This window comes from Hemitrygon akajei, chromosome 3 (assembly GCF_048418815.1).
Source record: "Hemitrygon akajei chromosome 3, sHemAka1.3, whole genome shotgun sequence".
Classification (NCBI taxonomy): Eukaryota; Metazoa; Chordata; class Chondrichthyes; order Myliobatiformes; family Dasyatidae; genus Hemitrygon; species Hemitrygon akajei.
The window spans coordinates 66481405-66501111 of NC_133126.1; the positions used below are offsets into that span (position 1 = coordinate 66481405).

Sequence of the window (19707 nt, forward strand, 5' to 3'; positions counted from 1 at the left end):
CTCTGACAGAAATATTTCGAATGTCATTAGAAACGGAGATGGTGCCGGAGGATTGGCGTATTGCTCATGTTGTTCCATTGTTTAAAAAGGGTTCTAAGAGTAAACCTAGCAATTTTCGGCCTGTAAGTTTGATGCCAGTGGTGGGTAAATTAATGCAAAGTATTCTTAGAGAAGGTATATATAATTATCTGGATAGACAAGGTCCGATTAAGAACAGTCAGCGTGGATTTGTGTGTGGAAGGTCACGTTTGACAAATCTTACTGAATTTTTTGAAGAGGTTACTAGGAAAGTTGACAAGGGTAAAACAGTGGATGTTGTCTATATGGACTTCAGTAAGGCCTTTGACAAGGTTCCACTCGGAAGGTTAGTTAGGAAGATTCAATCGTTAGGTATTAATATTGAAGTAGTAAAATGGATTCAACAGTGGCTGGATGGGAGATGCCAGAGAGTAGGGGTGGATAACTGTTTGTCAGGTTGGAGGCCAGTGACTAGTGGTGTGCCTCAGGGATCTCTACCGGGTCCAATGTTGTTTGTCATATACATTAATGATCTGGATGATGGGGTGGTAAATTGGATTAGTAAGTATTCAGATGATACTAAGATAGGTGGCGTTGTGGATAATGAAGTAGGTTTTCAAAGCTTGCAGAGAGATTTAGGCCAGTTAGAAGAGTGGGCTGAAAGATGGCAGATTGAGTTTAGTTCTGATAAGTGTGAGGTGCTACATTTTGGTAGGAGTAATCAAAATAGGACATACATGGTAAATGGTAGGGCATTGAAGAATGCAGTAGAACAGACTGATCTAGGAATAATGGTGCACAGTTCCCTGAAGATGGAATCTCATGTGGATAGGGTGGTGAAGAAAGCTTTTGGTATGCTGGCCTTTATAAATCAGAACATTGAGTATAGGAGTTGGGATGTAATGTTAAAATTGTACAAGGCATTGGTGAGGCCAAATTTGGAGTATTGTGTACAGTTCTGGTGACGGAATTATAGGAAAGATGTCAACAAAATAGAATACAGAGGAGATTTACTAGAATGTTGCCAGGGTTTCAGCACCTAAGTTACAGAGAAAGGTTGAACAAGTTGGGTCTTTATTCTTTGCAGCGTCGAAGGTTGAGGGGGGACTTGATAGAGATATTTAAAATTATGAGGGTGATAGATAGAGTTGACGTGGATAGGCTTTTTCCATTGAGAGTCAGGGAGATTCAAACAAGAAGACATGAGTTGAGAGTTATGGGGCAAAAGTTTAGGGGTAACACGAGGGGGAATTTCTTTACTCAGAGAGTGGTAGCTGTGTGGAACGAGCTTCCAGTAGAAGTGGTGGAGGCAGGTTCGATTTTGTCATTTAAAAAAAAAATTGGATAGGTATATGGACAGGAAAGGAATGGAGGGTTATGGACTGAGTGCAGGTTGGTAGGACTAGGTGAGGGAAGTGTTTGGCATGGACTAGAAGGGCCGAGATGGCCTGTTTCCGTGCTGTAATTGTTATATGGTTATATATATGGTGGGGTTAGTTGGAATTGAAGAGCTTACCGTTTTGCATGATGAACTTCAAACTCCATAGATGAAGCCTAAGAAGTGGGAGGAGGAAGTGGCAGGTTACAGATCTCAAGTTGGAGGCTCATAAGGCTGTTTAGAATCTGTGCCTTGATATAAGCCTGACACTGATTGTGTCAGTGGCAGTATCAGAGGGGCTAGTGTGGAGGGAGGTACAATAAAGTATGGGGCTTGACAGGGAATACGGAATCAAGGGAAGGGCTTAGCCCTGAATGGGAAGAGACCAAGGTTTCATAGCTGAATAGCTAACTCTGTTATGCTCATGAACTAGTGTATAATGTTAGCTGTGATTCATCCTATTTGCTAACTTCGTAGTTTTGGTTTAAAGTTTTTCAGCCATATATCCTTCTTAATTAAATGTTATGAAGCGTACGATCGTATATTTATGAATTTATTTTACTGCCATACTCCCCGCCCCCGAATATGTGATCCGCTTGCAGTTTGTTTTTATTCCCATATGACATTTTGTTTGCTCTGTAATTGTTTATTTTGTATAGTACATCTGGAAACTTGCTTTCTCTTTTATTATTCATATATTATTCCTCTTAGTTTAGCCGAGAGGATTTGTGCTATCTTAACCATTTATTCTGTTCTGTCACATTTCCCTTGTCTAATTATAAAGAAGCAGATCTAATGTGTGCTTTGTGTTGTATTGTATAAACCTTGCCTCTGCCTCATTTAGTTCTATTCATTGACACTGGGTGGCTGACATCACTGTCACCCTCAGACTGATTGTTGACTGGCTAATTTGGCAAAGTGCTTAAGGGTATTGTTACTAGATTTAGTACTTATCTATTAGCCAAATATTAGAGATTTGTGAACAATTGAAAACCAACAACGGATGCAAATTTGTATGCAGCTATAATTGATAATGTTGTACTCCATTGCATTTTCTACTTCATTGTAATTATTTTTCTGGGTACTACCTCTCATCACAAAGCAGAGACCTACATATGAGGAAAAATACCCAATATTACCTTAAAGTATCAAGTGAAGCTATCACATGAAGTTACTTCTACATCAGTCTCCAGAATTACAATGTTAAGATTCAAGCTGGGTGGTTCCATAATTCTCCATAGTTATACTACATCCAAGCATAATCAACTTTTGTTTTCTGTTATTGATTTATTCATGCCCTTGCAAAGCCAATACTAAATTGAGATGTTATTCCTTTAGGAAGGTGCTCTAATGATCCCGTTAGATAAAAAATTTTAACAATTTGACCTTTTTTTTCTTAAAAAAAATTATTTATTTATTAAATTTTAGAAATTACAAAGAATAAATGTTGTGGTGATATAATAGTAAGAAAAATAATATTAACCCTCCCCTCTCCCCTTAACCCTTATCTAAAGAAAGAAAAAAAGGAAAGAAGAGAAAGATTGCCTGGATATCGGAGGATCCCCACATGCTCCATGGAGCTCAAAATAATTTTGATATTTATTTTTACTTTCCCCAATTACTATAATTTTATCTTCATAGGACCTATGTATTTAATCCTATCTTTTGTAAGTATGGGAACCAAATTTTCAAAAATATATCATATTCATTTCTTAGATTATACGTAATTTTTTCAAGTGGAATACAACTATGTATTTCATTATTCCAACGATCCATAGTTAAATATAAATCAGATTTCCAAGTGACTGCGATAACTTTTTTGGCTACTGCCAATGCAATTTTTATAAATTTTTTCTGATACTTATTCAATTTAAGTTTCGTTATTGTCCCTTCAATGTCTCCTAATAAAAATAATAGTGGACTATGTGGGAGTTGTACTCCAATAATTTGTTCCAATAAAAGTCTTAAATTTATCCAAAATGGTTGAATTTTAAAACAAGACCAAGTAGAATGTAAAAAAGTACCAATTTCTTGATTACATCGAAAACATTGGTCAGACATATTTAAATTTAATCTATTTATTTTCTGTGGTGTTATATATAATTGATATAAAAAATTATATTGTATTAATCTAAGTCGAACATTTATTGTATTTCTCATACTATCAGAACATAATCTTGACCAATTTTTTCCATCAATTTTAACATTCAGATCAGATTCCCATTTTTGTCTTGATTTATGAATTCCTAATTTAATTGTTTGCTTTTGAATCAAATTATACATACAAGATGTAAATTTTTTAATTTTTCCTTTCTGAATTAATATTTCCATTTCACTAGGTTTTGGCATCAACATTGTTTGTCCCAGCTTTTCTCGTAAATAGGCTTTTAATTGAAAATAACAGAAAAGAGTGTTTTTTTGATATTTTATATTTATTTTTTAATTGATCAAACGACATCAATATACCTCCTTCAAAACAGTCACCTATATATTTAATCCCCTTTTGAAACCAATTATGTAAAAGTTTATTATCCATTGTAAAAGGAATAAGCCTATTTTGAATTAAAGTTCTTTTTGCTAATAAAGATTTCTTTATCTCATCGTCCATATTTACCTTATTCCATAAATCAATCAAATGGCTTAATATAGGAGATTCTTTTTTTCCCCATATCCATTTGGATTCCCATTTATATATAAAATCTTCTGGTATATTTTCTCCTATCTTATCTAATTCTATTCTAATCCATGCCGGTTTTTCTTCATCAAAAAAAGACGCAATAAATCTAAGTTGATTTGCTTTATAATAATTCTTAAAATTTGGAAGTTGTAACCCTCCTAAATCAAATTTACATGTCAATTTTTCCAATGATATTCTTGACATCTTTCCTTTCCAAAGAAATTTCCTTACATATTTATTCAGTTCTTGAAAAAACTTCTGAGGTAATTGTATTGGTAAAGTTTGAAATAAATATTGCAATCTAGGAAATATATTCATTTTTACAGCATTAACTCTACCTATTAATGTTATTGGTAACATCATCCATTTATCAAGATCCTCTTTTATTTTTTTAAATAATGGCAAATAATTTTGTTTATATACATTTTTTACATCATTATCAACTCTAATACCTAAATATTTTATCCCATTTGTTGACCATCGAAATTGAGTTGCTAATCGACATTGATTATAATTTCCTTTAGTAAGGGGTAAAATTTCACTTTTATCCCAATTTACTTTATAGCCTGATGCTTTCCCATATTCTTCCAATCTAAAAGATAATCTTTGCAAAGATTGCAATGGGTTTGTTAAATAAATCAAAACATCATCAGCAAATAAATTAATCTTATATTCTTCTTGATTAACTCTAAAGCCCCCAATATCTGAATCTGTTCTAATTAATTCAGCTAATGGTTCTATTGCCAATACAAATAAAGCAGGTGATAATGGGCAGCCTTGTCTAGTTGATCTTGTTAAGCAAAATGGTGTTGAAATCTGACCATTTGTAACTACTTTAGCTTGAGGATTAGTATTTAAAATTTTAATCCATTGTATAAAAGATTTTCCTAACTCATATTTTTCCAATACCTTAAATAAAAAATCCCATTCCAATCTATCAAATGCTTTTTCTGCATCCAAAGCAACTGCCACACTCATTTCCTCTCTTTTTTGTGCCAAATGAATTATACTAAGTAACCGGGTTATATTATCCATTGATTGTCTATTTTTAATAAAACCTGTTTGGTCCATATGTATTAATTTTGGTAAATATTTAGATATTCTATTAGATAAAATTTTTGGTAGTATTTTATAATCTGTATTCATCAAAGAAATAGGCCTATATGATGTTGGTTTTAAAGGATCACTATCTTTTTTTGGCAATACAGTTATGATTGCTGTTAAAAAAGGTTGTGGGAGTTTATGCATTCTTTCCACTTGGTATATTAATTTCATAAAAGGAGGAATTAATAAATCTTTAAATTTTTTATAAAACTCAGGAGGAAAACCATCTTCTCCTGGGGATTTATTACTCTGAAGTGATCCTAAAGCTTCTTCAACCTCTTTTAATGTAAAGGGCATATCTAATCCTTTCTGTTCTTCCAAATTTAATTTTGGAAGGGTTATTTGTGATAAAAATTTATCTATCTCAGCAATCTTATTTTTTGATTCTGATTGATACAGTTCAGTGTAAAAATTTTTAAAGGTTTCATTAATTTCTAAAGGCTTATAAGTAACCTTATTTACACTTGTTCTAATTGCATTTATTGTTTTAGAAACCTGTTCTGTTTTCAACTGCCAAGCAAGAATTTTATGTGATCTTTCACCTAATTCATAATATTTCTGTTTAGTTCTCATAATTACTTTTTCTGTATGTTATGTCTGGAGCATATTATATTGTAGTTTTTTATTAACAAGTTGTCTTTGTTTTTCTTCTGTCATATATCTTTGAGATTCTTTTTCTAACTTTATGATATCTTTTTCCAATTGATCTATTTCTGCTGCGTATTCCTTCTTAATTTTAGATGTATAACTTATAATCTGACCCCTTAAATATGTTTTGATCGCTTCCCATAATACAATTTTATCCTCAACTGAATGTAGATTTGTATCCAAAGAAAATTGAATTTGTTTTTTCATAAAATCACAAAAATCTTGATGTTTTAATAGAATTGAATTAAATCTCCATCTATAGATCGATTCCTCCTTATCCATCATTATCATTGTCATTATCAAGGGGGAATGATCTGACAGTATTCTTGCTTTATATTCCACACTTTTCACTCTATCTTGAATATGTTTTGATAATTAAAAAAATCAATCCTTGAGTAAGTTTTATGTCTATTTGAATAAAATGAATAATCTCTTTCTCTTGGATTAATTTTTCTCCATATATCAATCAGGTTTAAATCTTTCATTAATGATAACGTTACCGTAGATTCCGGATTTTAAGCCGCTACTTTTTTCCCACATTTTGATCAGCTTTGAACACTGCGGCCTTTACTACGGTGCGGCTAATGCATGATTTTTTTTCATGCCGCCAAAAACATTTTGCCTCGTAACAGTAGACCAATAAAATTGATGAGTAGTTCACAGAGGTCCAATGAAATTGTACGATAAATCAAGCGCACTTTCACAATTAAATTATTGTAAATCAGTCATTTGTACTCACCCTCATCAACATGGAAAACACTCGAAGAAAAGCATTGTGCTGCCTTTATGGCAGTTATTTAGTTTATAATATTTTCGCTTAGTAATTCATTTGTTAGTATGTTTTCTGTACTACAGCCCGGAATGCTAGACGTCACATCCGGTTTCGCCGCGTCTTGTGGGAAATACCGGTTTGCGATAAACGGGAAGGTGGGGGGGAGTGGCGGAGCCAAAACGCTGCTTTTAAGTTAAAGGCGATCAATAACTTTTCCTGGTAGGCTGCAGTATATATATTTTTTACCAGTCGTTAGGAGATATTGGAATGTTGTTCAGTAAAGAAGTATACGCAACGTATATTTAAAAGTAGCCGCGTTACAGGCACGGTTCGAAAAAAAGCATTTGCAATATGTATTTGTTTATGTTACCATATGGATTTAATTAAAAGTTAAAAAATCCTCACGTGTAATATCTTTCTGTGTAAATATCTCATATTACAACGTGGGACACCTGCGGCCGAAAATCCGGTGCGGCCTAAAATCCGGTGCGGCCTGTACAAGTACAAAATTGATTTTCTTTCTAAAATTAGAGCCAGCGGCTTTTAATCAGGTGCGCTCTGTAGTGCGAAATCTACGGTAGTTTTATTACTTTTGATTTTGTAACAACTTTAGTTGACCTATCCAAAACTGGATCCAAACAAAAATTAAAATCTCCACCTATTAATATTTTATCATGTGCATCAGCCAATTTCAAAAAAACTTATTGTATGAATTTTGCATCATTTTCATTTGGTGCATAAATGTTCATAAAAGTCCATAATTCTGAAAAAATTTGACAATGTATAATCACATATCTCCCCCCAGAATCAATTATTACATTTTGTATTTTAATTGGCAAAGATTTATTAACCAAAATTGCAACTCCTCTCGATTTTGAATTAAATGAAGCTGCAATGACATTTCCAACCCAATCTCTCTTTAATTTCTTATGTTCTATTTCTGTTAAATGTGTTTCTTGTAAAAAAGCTATATCTCCTTTCATTTTCTTAATATATGTTAAAACTCTTTTTCTTTTCACAGGTCCATTAATTCCATTAACATTAAAACTTAATAAATTAAGTAAATTACCGTAGATTCCGGACTACAGAGCGCACCTGATTAAAAGCCGCTGGCTCTAATTTTAGAAATAAAATCAATTTTTTACTTGTACAGGCCGCACCGGATTTTCGGCCGCAGGTGTCCCACGTTGTAATATGAGATATTTACACAGAAAGATATTACACGTGAGGATTTTTTAACTTTTAATTAAATCCATATGGTAACATAAACAAATACATATTGCAAATGCTTTTTTTCGAACCGTGCCTGTAACGCGGCTACTTTTAAATATACGTTGCGTATACTTCTTTACTGAACAACATTCCAATATCTCCTAACGACTGGTAAAAAATATATATACTGCAGCCTACCAGGAAAAGTTATTGATCGCCTTTAACTTAAAAGCAGCGTTTTCGCTCTGCCGCTCCCCCCCCGCCGTCCCGTTTATCGCAAACCAGTATCCCACAAGACGCGGCGAAACTGGGTGTGACATTATAGCATCCCGCGATGTAGTACAGAAAACAAATATAGTTAAAACAGTTCTAACTTTAACTAACAAATGAATTACTAAGCGAAAATATTATAAACTAAATAACTGCCATAAAGGCAGCACAATGCTTTTCTTCGAGTGTTTTCCATGTTGATGAGGGTGAGTACAAATGACTGATTTACAATAATTTAATTGTGAAAGTGCGCTTGATTTATCGTACAATTTCATTGGACCTCTGTGAACTACTCATCAATTTTATTGGTCTACTGTTACGAGGCAAAATGTTTTTGGCGGCATGAAAAAAAATAATACATTAGCCGCACCGTATTAAAGGCCGCAGAGTTCAAAGCTGTTCAAAATGTGGGAAAAAAGTAGCGGCTTAAAATCCGGAATCTACGGTAATCATTCATAGTACCTTGGGAACTCTTTAAAATTCTCCATGTTGCAATGAGTCTCTCCCCAACCATCCAGGCAAAAAAGAAGAAAGATAACTAATATATAAGAAAAAAAACCAAAATACCCCCCCACTAATGTTGCGAATAAAAAGAACACAACATTACCCCCCCCCCCCCCCATTTTTCTGGTCATGGCAATTGCCATGATTGTACACGTGAAACTCGCAGCCATCGATCAGGAGCTCCTCCAGCTCCCCCGCAAAAAAAAAGAAAATATATTAGTGAAGAAGAAAAAAAGAAAATAATTAATGTCTCTACTCCCAATTAATACTCCTCGACTATTTTTTCCTTATAAATGTCCATCAAGTCCAACCTTGTTTCAGTCTTCATCATTAGTCCATTTCATTTCTATAATTCTTTACTCCTCTTCATGTACATCAGGTAATTCTTGTACAAATTTCTCCGCTTTCCGGTAGTCAACGAAAAAACTTCTTTCTCCATTATCCAGGAATATTATCAATTTTGCTGGGTAGCTCAATAAAAATGTATAGCCCTTTTCCCATAAAGATTTTTTCACTGGATTAAATTCCTTCCGCCTCTTCAGAAGATCGTAATTTATGTCTGGATTAAAAAAACTTTTCCCTTCTATTATCAATGGCCCATTTCCCTTTTTAGCACCTTGAGTAGCTGCCTTCAAGATAATTTCTTTATCTTGGTACCTTAAGCATTTTATCAAAATTGATCTTGGATTTTGATCTTGTTGAGATCTTGGTCTTAAAGCTCTGTGTGCTCTTTCAATTTCAATTACTTGACTTCCTTCTTTCATTTCCAAAATTTTCGGAATCCATTCTTGAAAGAATTTTATTGGATTTTCTCCCTCTGTACCTTCCATAAGACCAACAATTTTAATATTATTTTATTAGAGTTCTCAAGCGCATCCATTTTTTCCAACATCCATTTTCTTTCTGTTGTCCAGGCAAGATTATTGTTTTCTATCTTGTCTATTCTTTCAGTGTTTTCTTCCACTTTTACTTCCATCTCTTTAACTTTATTATCCATCTTCTTTTGTTTTTCCACCTCATTATCAAGTGTATTCTGCATCCTTCTTATATCTGTTCTTATTGCTTTTAATTCATTCGTCATATCTGTTCTTGTAGCTTTTAATTCATTCATCATATATATCAAGATATCTTTTATGTCTCCTTTAATCTCTTCCTTCTTTTCCTCTTCTTCTTCCTCTGAATTTCCCAAAGAGTCTGTTTCTACTTCCGATCCACATCCAATTTCACTTCCAGCCGTAGTTGGGATTTGTAGTTTTGTTGATATCTGTTCATGCATACTTTCGCGCATGCGTTGTTCCTGCCGTTTCTTCTTAGAGACCGCCGACATTGCTGCAACTTCCTTTCCCGCATCATCAGAAGTGCCATGCACTTCGCCGGGAGGAGATCCAACTTGAGTCCGATGCTTCGCCGAGACGGTTAGGCCTTTTTCCCCACCGATTTGCGCAGTCTTCAAAGTAGTAGCTTTCTTCTGTTTCAGTTTAGGAGCCATATCAAAAGATAATCCTGAGTTGCTTATAAATAGTTTCTAATAGATATTTGTTAACTCTTCTTCATTTAAACCCTATTTCATTACTTTTTACGAGGGAGCTGGATTCCCAACGTCTCGATCCTATGTCATCACGTGACGCCCCCCAACAATTTGACCTGTCATAGTGAAAGGACAGTACGGGTAGTCCCTGAGTTACAAACGTGCGACTTATGAACAACTTGTACTTACGAACCGAGGAAGGAGAATGCGTCCGCCATTTTAAGTCAAATTGTGACACCGTCCGCCATTTTAAGTCGTGGTGTTGATACTGTGTTGAGTGTTTAACTTTGTATTTGGCTTAAATTTTTCTTAGTAAGATTCACCATGACACCCCCCCCCCCCCCCCCCCCCCCCCCCCCCCCCCCGTTCCGGTCGGCTGGTGGCACAGTGAGATCAGCGCCGGGCTTGAGAACGGAGGTTCCCGAGTTCGATCCCGTGAGAGACCGCTCCTGTGCCGGGTTGATGTTGATCCAGTGACTCCCGTGCCATCCGTGCCGGTTTGATGTCGAGCTCGCAACTCGACCTCGTAAAAAAAAAACCACTGCCACCTCTGGTTTAAATTCCCACGCGGAATATTGTGGAGGATCAAATACCCAAACCCAGCACAGCCCCCACTCGTCCCATTTAGCCTGTCACAGTGCGGTGGTCCTTTGGACCCATTGGACCTCGAGAGCCGGTAGAGCTCGGGGCCCGCAGTGTTTTTGTTCTACTGACGGGAAGCGATCGCAATTGAAAATAAAGTGGAAATAATAAAGCATTTGGAAAGAGGTGAAATGCCATCAATCATTGGAAAAGCGTTAGGCTACAGTCGGTCAACGATCGGAACAATTTTAAAGGATAACGGATAAAGTGAGAATAATGGAGTATGTGAAAGGCCCTGCCCCGATGAAAGCTACAATTATTACTAAGCAACGCAGTGGTTTAATTATTGGAATACATACGTTTCTTAAGTGTTTTATATGCATTGAAAGGTAAAATATATACTATATACTAAGACAAACGTTTGGCTAACTGACGCTAAATAATACCGGATGTACTTGTTCCGACTTGTGTACAAATCCAGCTTAAAGACGGACTCAGGAACAGAACTCCTATGTAAGTGAGTAGTCTTGCACTTGAATATTCTTGAATATTTTTTGGATGCGCTCAAATGGTGAGTGTTCTTGAAGTGTTTTACTGATAACAAGAGAGCCTTTACTGTTTTTGCTGAATTACTTAAAAGCCTAATTAGTCTTTGATCAGCTCTTGTAGCATAATACCTCTGTGAATTGTTCAGTTTGCCTGATTGATAATATTGATGGTGATGTTTTTTAATGAAGGTAAAACTGCAGGTTGTTAAAAGAAGATGGTTATATTTCAGTCAATATTTTGCTGTCATGAGGCATGAATGTTTTGTGTCATATAACACTATTACCTCCATGCTGACTAAGTCTTGCTGTTAGTTGACAGATTATTGTATTACTAATTTATGAACGGAAACTGATCTTCTCACCTCTCAGTGGACAACAGGCCATTGACAATGCAAATCGTAGTTTTTGGGCTTACCGAGATTGATCTTTAGTTATTATAGTTGTGCTCCGTTGTCCATCCAGTGGAGATTTTTCACCCAAATTCCCATTGACCTCATCTGTACTCGAGCTCATTAATGTCATGTTGATCAAACCCTGAAGGACAATCGTTGATAGCTAATAGGACGGAGTGGCACTGTGAATTTAGCCATTCTCAACCATGGTGGAGTCCACTCATATGCAGGAGACATGAAGGTCATTGAATGGGTGGAAATGTAATTACACTTAGTGTCAAGCCAATCTTTGCCTTGGTTTTGCATCCTTATGAATAAGATTAATTGATATTCAGAAAGAACTGAGAGTCTCATTCCTGGTGTTGAATAAATGGGTGATGTCTTGACATCCTTTCAACTTTCAATTGTTATGTGAAATTCCCCAGTGAATGTGGGTAACTACCTTCTTCTCACTTTGTGCCTAAACTCCAGCTCTTCTTAAATCTGTTTGGTGTCTACCATTTGGAATGTTTGGATTCGTGTTATATAGCAGAGTTTGTGGCCTGATTACTGGTCATCAGTTAATGGATGTCTGACTACAAGGAAATGCAAATTACAACACAGATATAAAAAGCCATGATGCATTTTAGCCTCTTTTAAAGAGAGAGAGAGAGAGAGAGTTTACACTGCTGCATTATAGATTGTGCTTTGAATAGAGTTATGGAGTTGAACATTCACAGATATACAACACTCCCAGTACCTGCTGTCCAAGGAAACTTTTATTATTGCGTTTCAAATCTTTGCACTTCTGGAAATTGAGATCAGCTTAGTTTAGGGATTTTCTATTACATCTTACTCTGCATAGATTGCCGTCTGGTAACTATGTTCATTTTTATCATATTCCCTATATTGATCGGCAGGAGTTTCCAGGTTTCTTTCCCCTTAATTTCTTTTGGTAAGGCATTAGTGCAGCCTTTAAACTGAGATTTACAATTTTACTTTTGCTTGCCTCTGTTGCCATTATCACTTACATTTTTAAATCCAGCAGTTAAACTTGTCTCCCTGCTCTGATTTCCCAAGCTTGGTTCCTCGTTATATACCATCGTTTTGATGGAAGATCCCAAATGGGAAAAAAGGCACATTTTCCTTTCACTACTGGTGTTGCCTAACATTTTTAAAAACTTGACCACCTTTGTAGTTCAACCCCATTAGTTCACCTTTTACTATTTTATTAACAAATGTGGCACACTTATCTGACTATTGTGATAATATTGGATTTTAAGTTTTCACAGGAAAAAAATAAATGCTTATAAAATCCAATGTTACAAGTAACTAATTTCAGTCATTTGCATATATAGTCTTGGCCAGCAGTCAGTATTCAGAGCTGTTTTTCAGTTATATGATTTTTATTCAGTTATCAAGCCATCAGAAATGCTATTAGTTATTTTGAGGTTGTTTGTTATTGTTTGCAGGGATGATATATCTAAGCTTTTCTTTCTTTAATGCACGTTATTTGTGGTCCAGCATTAAGCTTTGCTGAGATTTTGTATTTGGACCTTAAAGAAAGAGACATTGTAAAAAATGTTTTTTTGTGGCTTATGGATTCTCTGAATGCATTTATATTCTTTCAAAATTCAATTTGTTCAGCATCCCTTTAATCTGATGTACTTGAAGTTTTAACATTTTTCTTCCATATATGTGTCATGTTAACTTTCTGTCAATGCCTAAAGCATGTTTATGTTCTAATTTCCATTGAGAGCTATGGAATGCAGAGAAATTTAATTATTATTAAAATCAGGCCCACTTGACAGTTTTTTGGATTTAGTCTGCTTTTCTGTGTATTTTTTGAGGTACTACATACTTCAGATTTTGCTTTCAGAACATTTGGTAGATGTTCTTCATGTGGCTTTGGTGATAACTTGTTAAGATTACTTCCTTCTTTCATGTTAACATCTTTATTCTGGATACGTATTCAGTAACATACTTTATCTTTTACCTTATGTTCATTTTTAGTTGCCGGCTAATAAGGATGCATTTAGGAAGACATGGAATCCCAAATACACACTACGGAGTCACTTTGATGGAGTACGTGCATTAGCTTTCCATCCTGTAGAGCCTGTGCTGGTTACAGCCTCTGAAGACCACACCCTTAAGCTCTGGAATCTACAGAAAACTGTCCCTGCCAAAAAGTACGTTTTTTAGTTTTAAAATCATTCCATATTTATGTTAGATGGAGATGGTATATGCTAAGTATATGCATATTTTCTGGGTTCAAATAGACACAGCCAAGCATAATTTTGTGTTGGAGAAGCAGTCTTTTTAATGGCATCTCTCTCTTGGTTTGGCCACTTAGTAGTCAGAACTACAGTCACTTGAAACAACTGCACATGTTAATACATAGAAATACAATACAGGTCTTTCAGCTCACAGTGCTGTACCGAACTTGTACTTACTTTAGAAGTTACCTAGGGTTACCCATAGCCCTCTATTTTTTAAGCTCCATTTACCTATCCAGGAACCTCTTAAAAAGACTCTATTGTATCTGCATCCACCACAGTCGCCAGCAGCCCATTCTGCACACTCACCACTCTCTGCGTAAAAAAAACTTACCCCTGACATCCCCTCTGTACATACTGCCAAGCACCTTAAAACTGTGCCCTCTTGTTATAGCCATTTCAGCCTTGGGAAAAACTATCCACACAATCAATGTCTCTCATCATCTTATACATGCCTATTAGGTCACTTCTCATTCTCCGTCGCTCCAAGGAGAAAAGGCCAAATTCACTCAACATATTCTCAGAAGGCACACTCCCCAATCCAGTCAACAAGCTACTAAACAGATTCTCTACCTTAGTGAAATTTGTTCCCGGATACACCTAAACCTTATTCATCAAATCATGAAGGGGTCAGCTTTTGCTAATGCTTTTTAAAACAATTCCTTCTTCCATCTATAACAGAAAACACTGGATAATGTCAGCTGATCAGGAAGCATTTGGGGAGAGAACAAAATATCTTTTGGGGTCAATGACTTGTTTAAACATTATTGACCTGAAATGTTAGCTTTGAATTCCTCCATATATTTTGACTGATCTATTTATTTCCAGTAATTTTTTAATTTTAGATTTCCATTAATAGAGTGAAGTGTGTGGGCAAGAGATGATTCAAATGATTTGCTTAACATACTAGGAGTGCTGTAGGGTTTGCCATTGAACCCTACGCATAATGTGAAGCAACAGAAAAGAAGGTAGCAAGCACTTATAATGGCTTCAACAGTGTGTCATATTAGTATTCTGAAGCAAAGCACTGTACTTAAGGTAGAAGACAATCATTTATTAAAGTTCCCTGATGGAGTGAACTTAGATCCAAAGCATGCCTTGCCTGTGATTTAGGGTCATTTTGTCCCTCTAGCTCCTCTGCATCTCTTCTGATGATTTTAACAACAATATTTCACTTGTTACATGTTGATCCAGTAGATCATTAAGGAATTGATTGAATATGTCAGCAATTTACTACCTTTTCTCATGGAAGGTGTTGCCAACAAATGAGGGCCACCATTTATAAGTTGGCCTGTGATTCTGATTTAGAACCCTGGGAAAGATGTTGGGCATCGAATATAATAAAGAGCCCTAACTGAGCAGTCCAATGTCATCTTGAAATAACGGATCCCTTGTCTGGGCAGTATGGAAGAAATCCTTCAGTGCAACCCCAAGTAACTGTCAAGATTCCAAATCTGTTGCTGTGGAGATGTGCTACAAGAAAATGAAGGTATCAATGTACAATGTATGTAAAGAAAGACCATGCCCCCCAGTGTAGCAAAATGCTAATATTACTAGATTTCAGTTTATTGATGAGAAATTCTCCTGAATCATTTTATCTGCACTCAGTATCTCTCCTCTATCTAGCTCAAATCTGATCTTCACCAAATTAATCTGAAGCAATGTTTTACTTCATTAGAAGCATATGAAGACCAATAGTTAAAACTAAATATTTAACGTTATACTTCAAATTCACTTTATTGGTTACATGATTGGTGTCCATTTATAAAACACATTCTGTAAAACTTTATTTCCTCTATAATCTTGATTTATCTTATATACTATCCAGTGAGGTCTTTATTTTTAAGTGTATACAATTTCTACCTTAACTCTCTATCAAACATTTCATTTAGACAGCAGTGGTATCAGTAAGGAGCTTTCAACCTGCAGGCGTGGTTCACTAACCTACCTTTTAATAAATGTACAATACCAGTATCTGAGTTTAGGAATGAATGTCATTAAATTATGTAATGCATCTTCCCCCCATTTGTAACTCTGTTCTGTCATTGAAGTATGTGAAGCTTTGGGAGCTAAAATAGAAGGGATAGTATTTGCTTGTGACATGGCTGGCCAGGGACCTCTAAATTGCTTCCAAAGCAAACTATAACAGTAAGATTTATCTGGATGGGAATATTAAATGAAATACAGCAGTAACACTTGTCCTTCATTATCAACAGATGCAAGTTTCCAAATGCGTCTTCCTTCCATGATATCAGTTAATGGTTCTTCCTGATGGAGGAAATGGCTGATGCATGATCTCCTCTCTCAGTTGCCAGCTTCTCATTGTATGCAAGCTGATCTGTTGGAAAGGAGAAATTTTGACAGTATTTGAACAATGTGAATTTTGAGGTCACACTTGTCAAGATAGAATGATGTTGATGGTGTATGTACAAACACAGATGGTTGAACTATTATAAGGACATTGCCACAACAAAGAAATAGATAAAGAAATAGGCTGTCAAGCTCTTCATGCCTGCTCTGCTATTCAGTAAGATCAAGGCTAATCTTTTACCTCAGTACAATTTTCCTACAGACATCCCCATTTCCTTGATTCATTTTATTTAAAAATCTATCAGTTTGTCTGGTACATACTCAGTGAATGAAATTCTGTGATCCTCCTGGGTAGAGAAATCCAAAGATCTGCTCACCTCTGGGTGAAGATATTTCTCCTTTACATTTGAATGTTCAGTCTCCAATTTTTCAGACTGTGACCCCTAAGTCTAATCACCCCTGCCATGTGAAGCATTGACTTAAGCCTCTTAAGAAGCCTGTGCATTTCATTGAGGCCACCTCATTTTTTTTTAAACTCTAGGGAATAAGGGCTCCATCTCTGTAATCTGTTGGTACTTAGAGTACTGGAAGTACAGTGGGAAGTGCACTGGGTTGATGAGGGAGCATTGGTGTCCAGGTAAGAGTTGAGAATTCTGGACCAATGTATGGTGACGGTGAAAACAAAAGATGATGACAGCTATGTTAGGTGTCATAGCTTAACTATTCTGGACTTAATTAAATGAACTTTAGTAGTGCTGTTGTGTGTTCAGGATTATATTGTTTGCACTAACATATTCTGCTGCCTGAGTTTAATCTTGTTGGACAGTTCATTTTGATGTATTGCCATTGCTGTCAGGGAGAAAATCTCTTGCTCTCTATCTCTATTACCATCTTCACCAGTACCTTCAGAGTAACATTAGTAAAACGAGATATCCTTGTAGGCTTGCAATTAACCTTCATTATAGTACGCTGTAGTTAAAAGACACCTTTTAAAGAGTGCAGGCTGCTTTTATATAGTAGCAACAATACTTTATTTTGATGCTACTTTCTTCCCACCCTTTAATTAGACAGATTGTTGGTGAATACATACATAGAACTGAAACCCCATTGATGTTATTTGAATAATTAGGTTCAACAATTTTTATTCAACAGTTTACAATCAAGCATCTGTTGTAGGACCAATTTCCTGTCCATGTGTTACAGGTTCACAAAGTATATAAAGATGGGGTGGAATGTGAGAAGGTTTTCCCTTTCTTTGGCATGGAAATTAGTGGAAGTGTTTTCCTGAAAAGCAAAATAGAAAGTGAAATTGTAAGAGTAAGTGAATGGCAAGCAAAGTAAATTAATGACTGCATTAGTGATTGCAACTATGAAAAGGGGAGGCCATATACTGTGTGACCTATTTGGGAGGATTGTAGTTATAAAGAATTTTGAAATCCATGTCAGGGTCTTTGAATGATTCAGGCAGCATTTGTCTAAGAGCTTCCAGATGGATAATTTGCATACATTTGTGGCAACCAACTCCAGATCAATGACTGAAAGTCAAGGAACCCAAATTGTAATATGGCTTATGATGGTCACTTCCCAGATGAAATGAGCTTGATTTGGATTTACTCAGTAATTACCCAGCAATTGAAGGCTATGACTTTACATAATTTGTAGTAGCATTTGCACTTTGGAGAATGGATTACATGTGACACCTCACAAACCTCTTCAACAACAACTTTAATGCAACCATGTGGCAAAATTAATTAAGACAATGTAGTTATTTGAAGGAATATGTTAGCACTTTTTTTTAATATACGATTAGATGTGGCTGCCAGCAGTGTTCCAAACTAGAAGATTCCATGTTGCTTTCTCTGTTTCACAACATTAAATAAGGGCACATGGTCGGGTGTCTTTGTACATACAGTATATCCCTTTTAAAAATGTGGTCACAGAAGATATCAATGTTGATTGTTAATATAGATATATAGTAGCTTGGACATGACAAGAAGGTAGTGAATTCAAAGTGGATCAAGTAGTGCGTAAAAGGATATCAAAAGCACTGGCAATGTGAAGTTTCTGTATGGTCAGAGCTGAAGGTAGGAAGAGATTTAAGAAAAATTAGCTGCTTTTAATAGAGAGAATCAGAAAATAGAATTCTTGCAGGTATATGGGTTTATAAATGACCAATGTGTTTTATATCAATTGCTCTCATGCTCAGTTTCCTGAGGAAAGTGGAATAAACCTGAGAATCATATTACATAGACTGTATTGTTCTGAGGATCATTTACTTAATTATTTATTGTTACATGACTTGTTTAGTGTGTGATGTGCTGCTTTATTGGTAACTTTAGAAATTTTGCACTTAGCACTCATAGGCATTATTTTAAATTATGAATTGTTTTAACCTGTTTTGAACTTCAAAAGTTAAGAAGTATTGAAGTTTTGAAATACTGTATTTATTTTGTGTTACATACACTTTAATTGTAATTTTAAGGATTAGCTGAGATTTTGTTAAGTCTTTAAGTGGTAACTCTCCATTGTTCTGCAGATCTATGTGGGTCAATTAATGGTTTGAAAAATAATTTCTGCTATCTTTAGCTGTAGTTATGTGACAGTCATATTGAACTGTACTATTTCTTTTCTTCTAGGAGTACCTCATTAGATGTGGAGCCAATATATACATTTAGAGCCCATATGTAAGTAATGCCAGATAAATCACTTGTATGCTTCATGATATTGATGAGGATATTCGGCAATGTACAATAGAGTACACTTATAGACACTTTCATAAAAATGAATGTTAATTTTGGATAAAATGAAACCTTTGTAAGCAAAGTGCCAATGAAATGCTTTTGTGCTTGATTGAAGTATGGTATGATTTAATTGTTCGATCAGTTGTTGCAGTGATGCAGGGATAATTTTATACAAATATTTTCTGTTGTGTCCAGTGGACCCGTGCTTTCTTTGGCCGTCAGTTCTAATGGTGAACAGTGTTTCAGTGGTGGAATCGATGCAACGATACGATGCTGGAATATGCCAAGTCCCAATGTTGATCCATATGATACATACGGTATGTACTGATTCAGAAATGTGTTTTCAAAATTGTATCTTTTATTTCACTTAAAATTGAGTGACTTTGTTAACATTTATCTTTAATGACAGTACTTCTTACCTGTATAATTAATTTTAATGTTTTTCCTTTTGACTATTACATAATTGCTTTAATAATGTATAAATGCATTAGAACATGTATTTTCATCAATATGCAATTTAGTCATTAAGATTCTTTTGGATGTAACGGTTAAATGTTTTCCAGTGAAGTGAAATTGAAGGTCAGACAACCTTAAGGCATCTGTTCAGAATGTGTGGCCTTGAATTGAAATTATCTTCTAATAAATTACTTTTTCTTTTTGCATGATTTTGAGACACTGCTTAAGTACTACCCTTCTGAGCTCTGATATCATAGTGCTGTTGGTAACTGGGGAAATGTATTTTTATTTAAAATATTAGCATACAATAGT

At 35.3% G+C, this 19707-nt stretch overlaps 1 protein-coding gene across 3 annotated transcripts in view; it reads left to right on the forward strand.

Moving 5' to 3' along the window:
* Positions 1-19707, forward strand: part of strn3 (striatin, calmodulin binding protein 3) — a 186749-nt gene that overhangs the window by 153035 nt on the left and 14007 nt on the right. For all 3 annotated transcript variants that reach the window (XM_073040068.1, XM_073040069.1, XM_073040070.1), the window contains 3 exons: positions 13626-13801; positions 18835-18882; positions 19135-19256. In XM_073040068.1, the coding sequence (XP_072896169.1) occupies positions 13626-13801; positions 18835-18882; positions 19135-19256 (346 nt within the window). The remainder of the gene's footprint in view (positions 1-13625; positions 13802-18834; positions 18883-19134; positions 19257-19707) is intronic.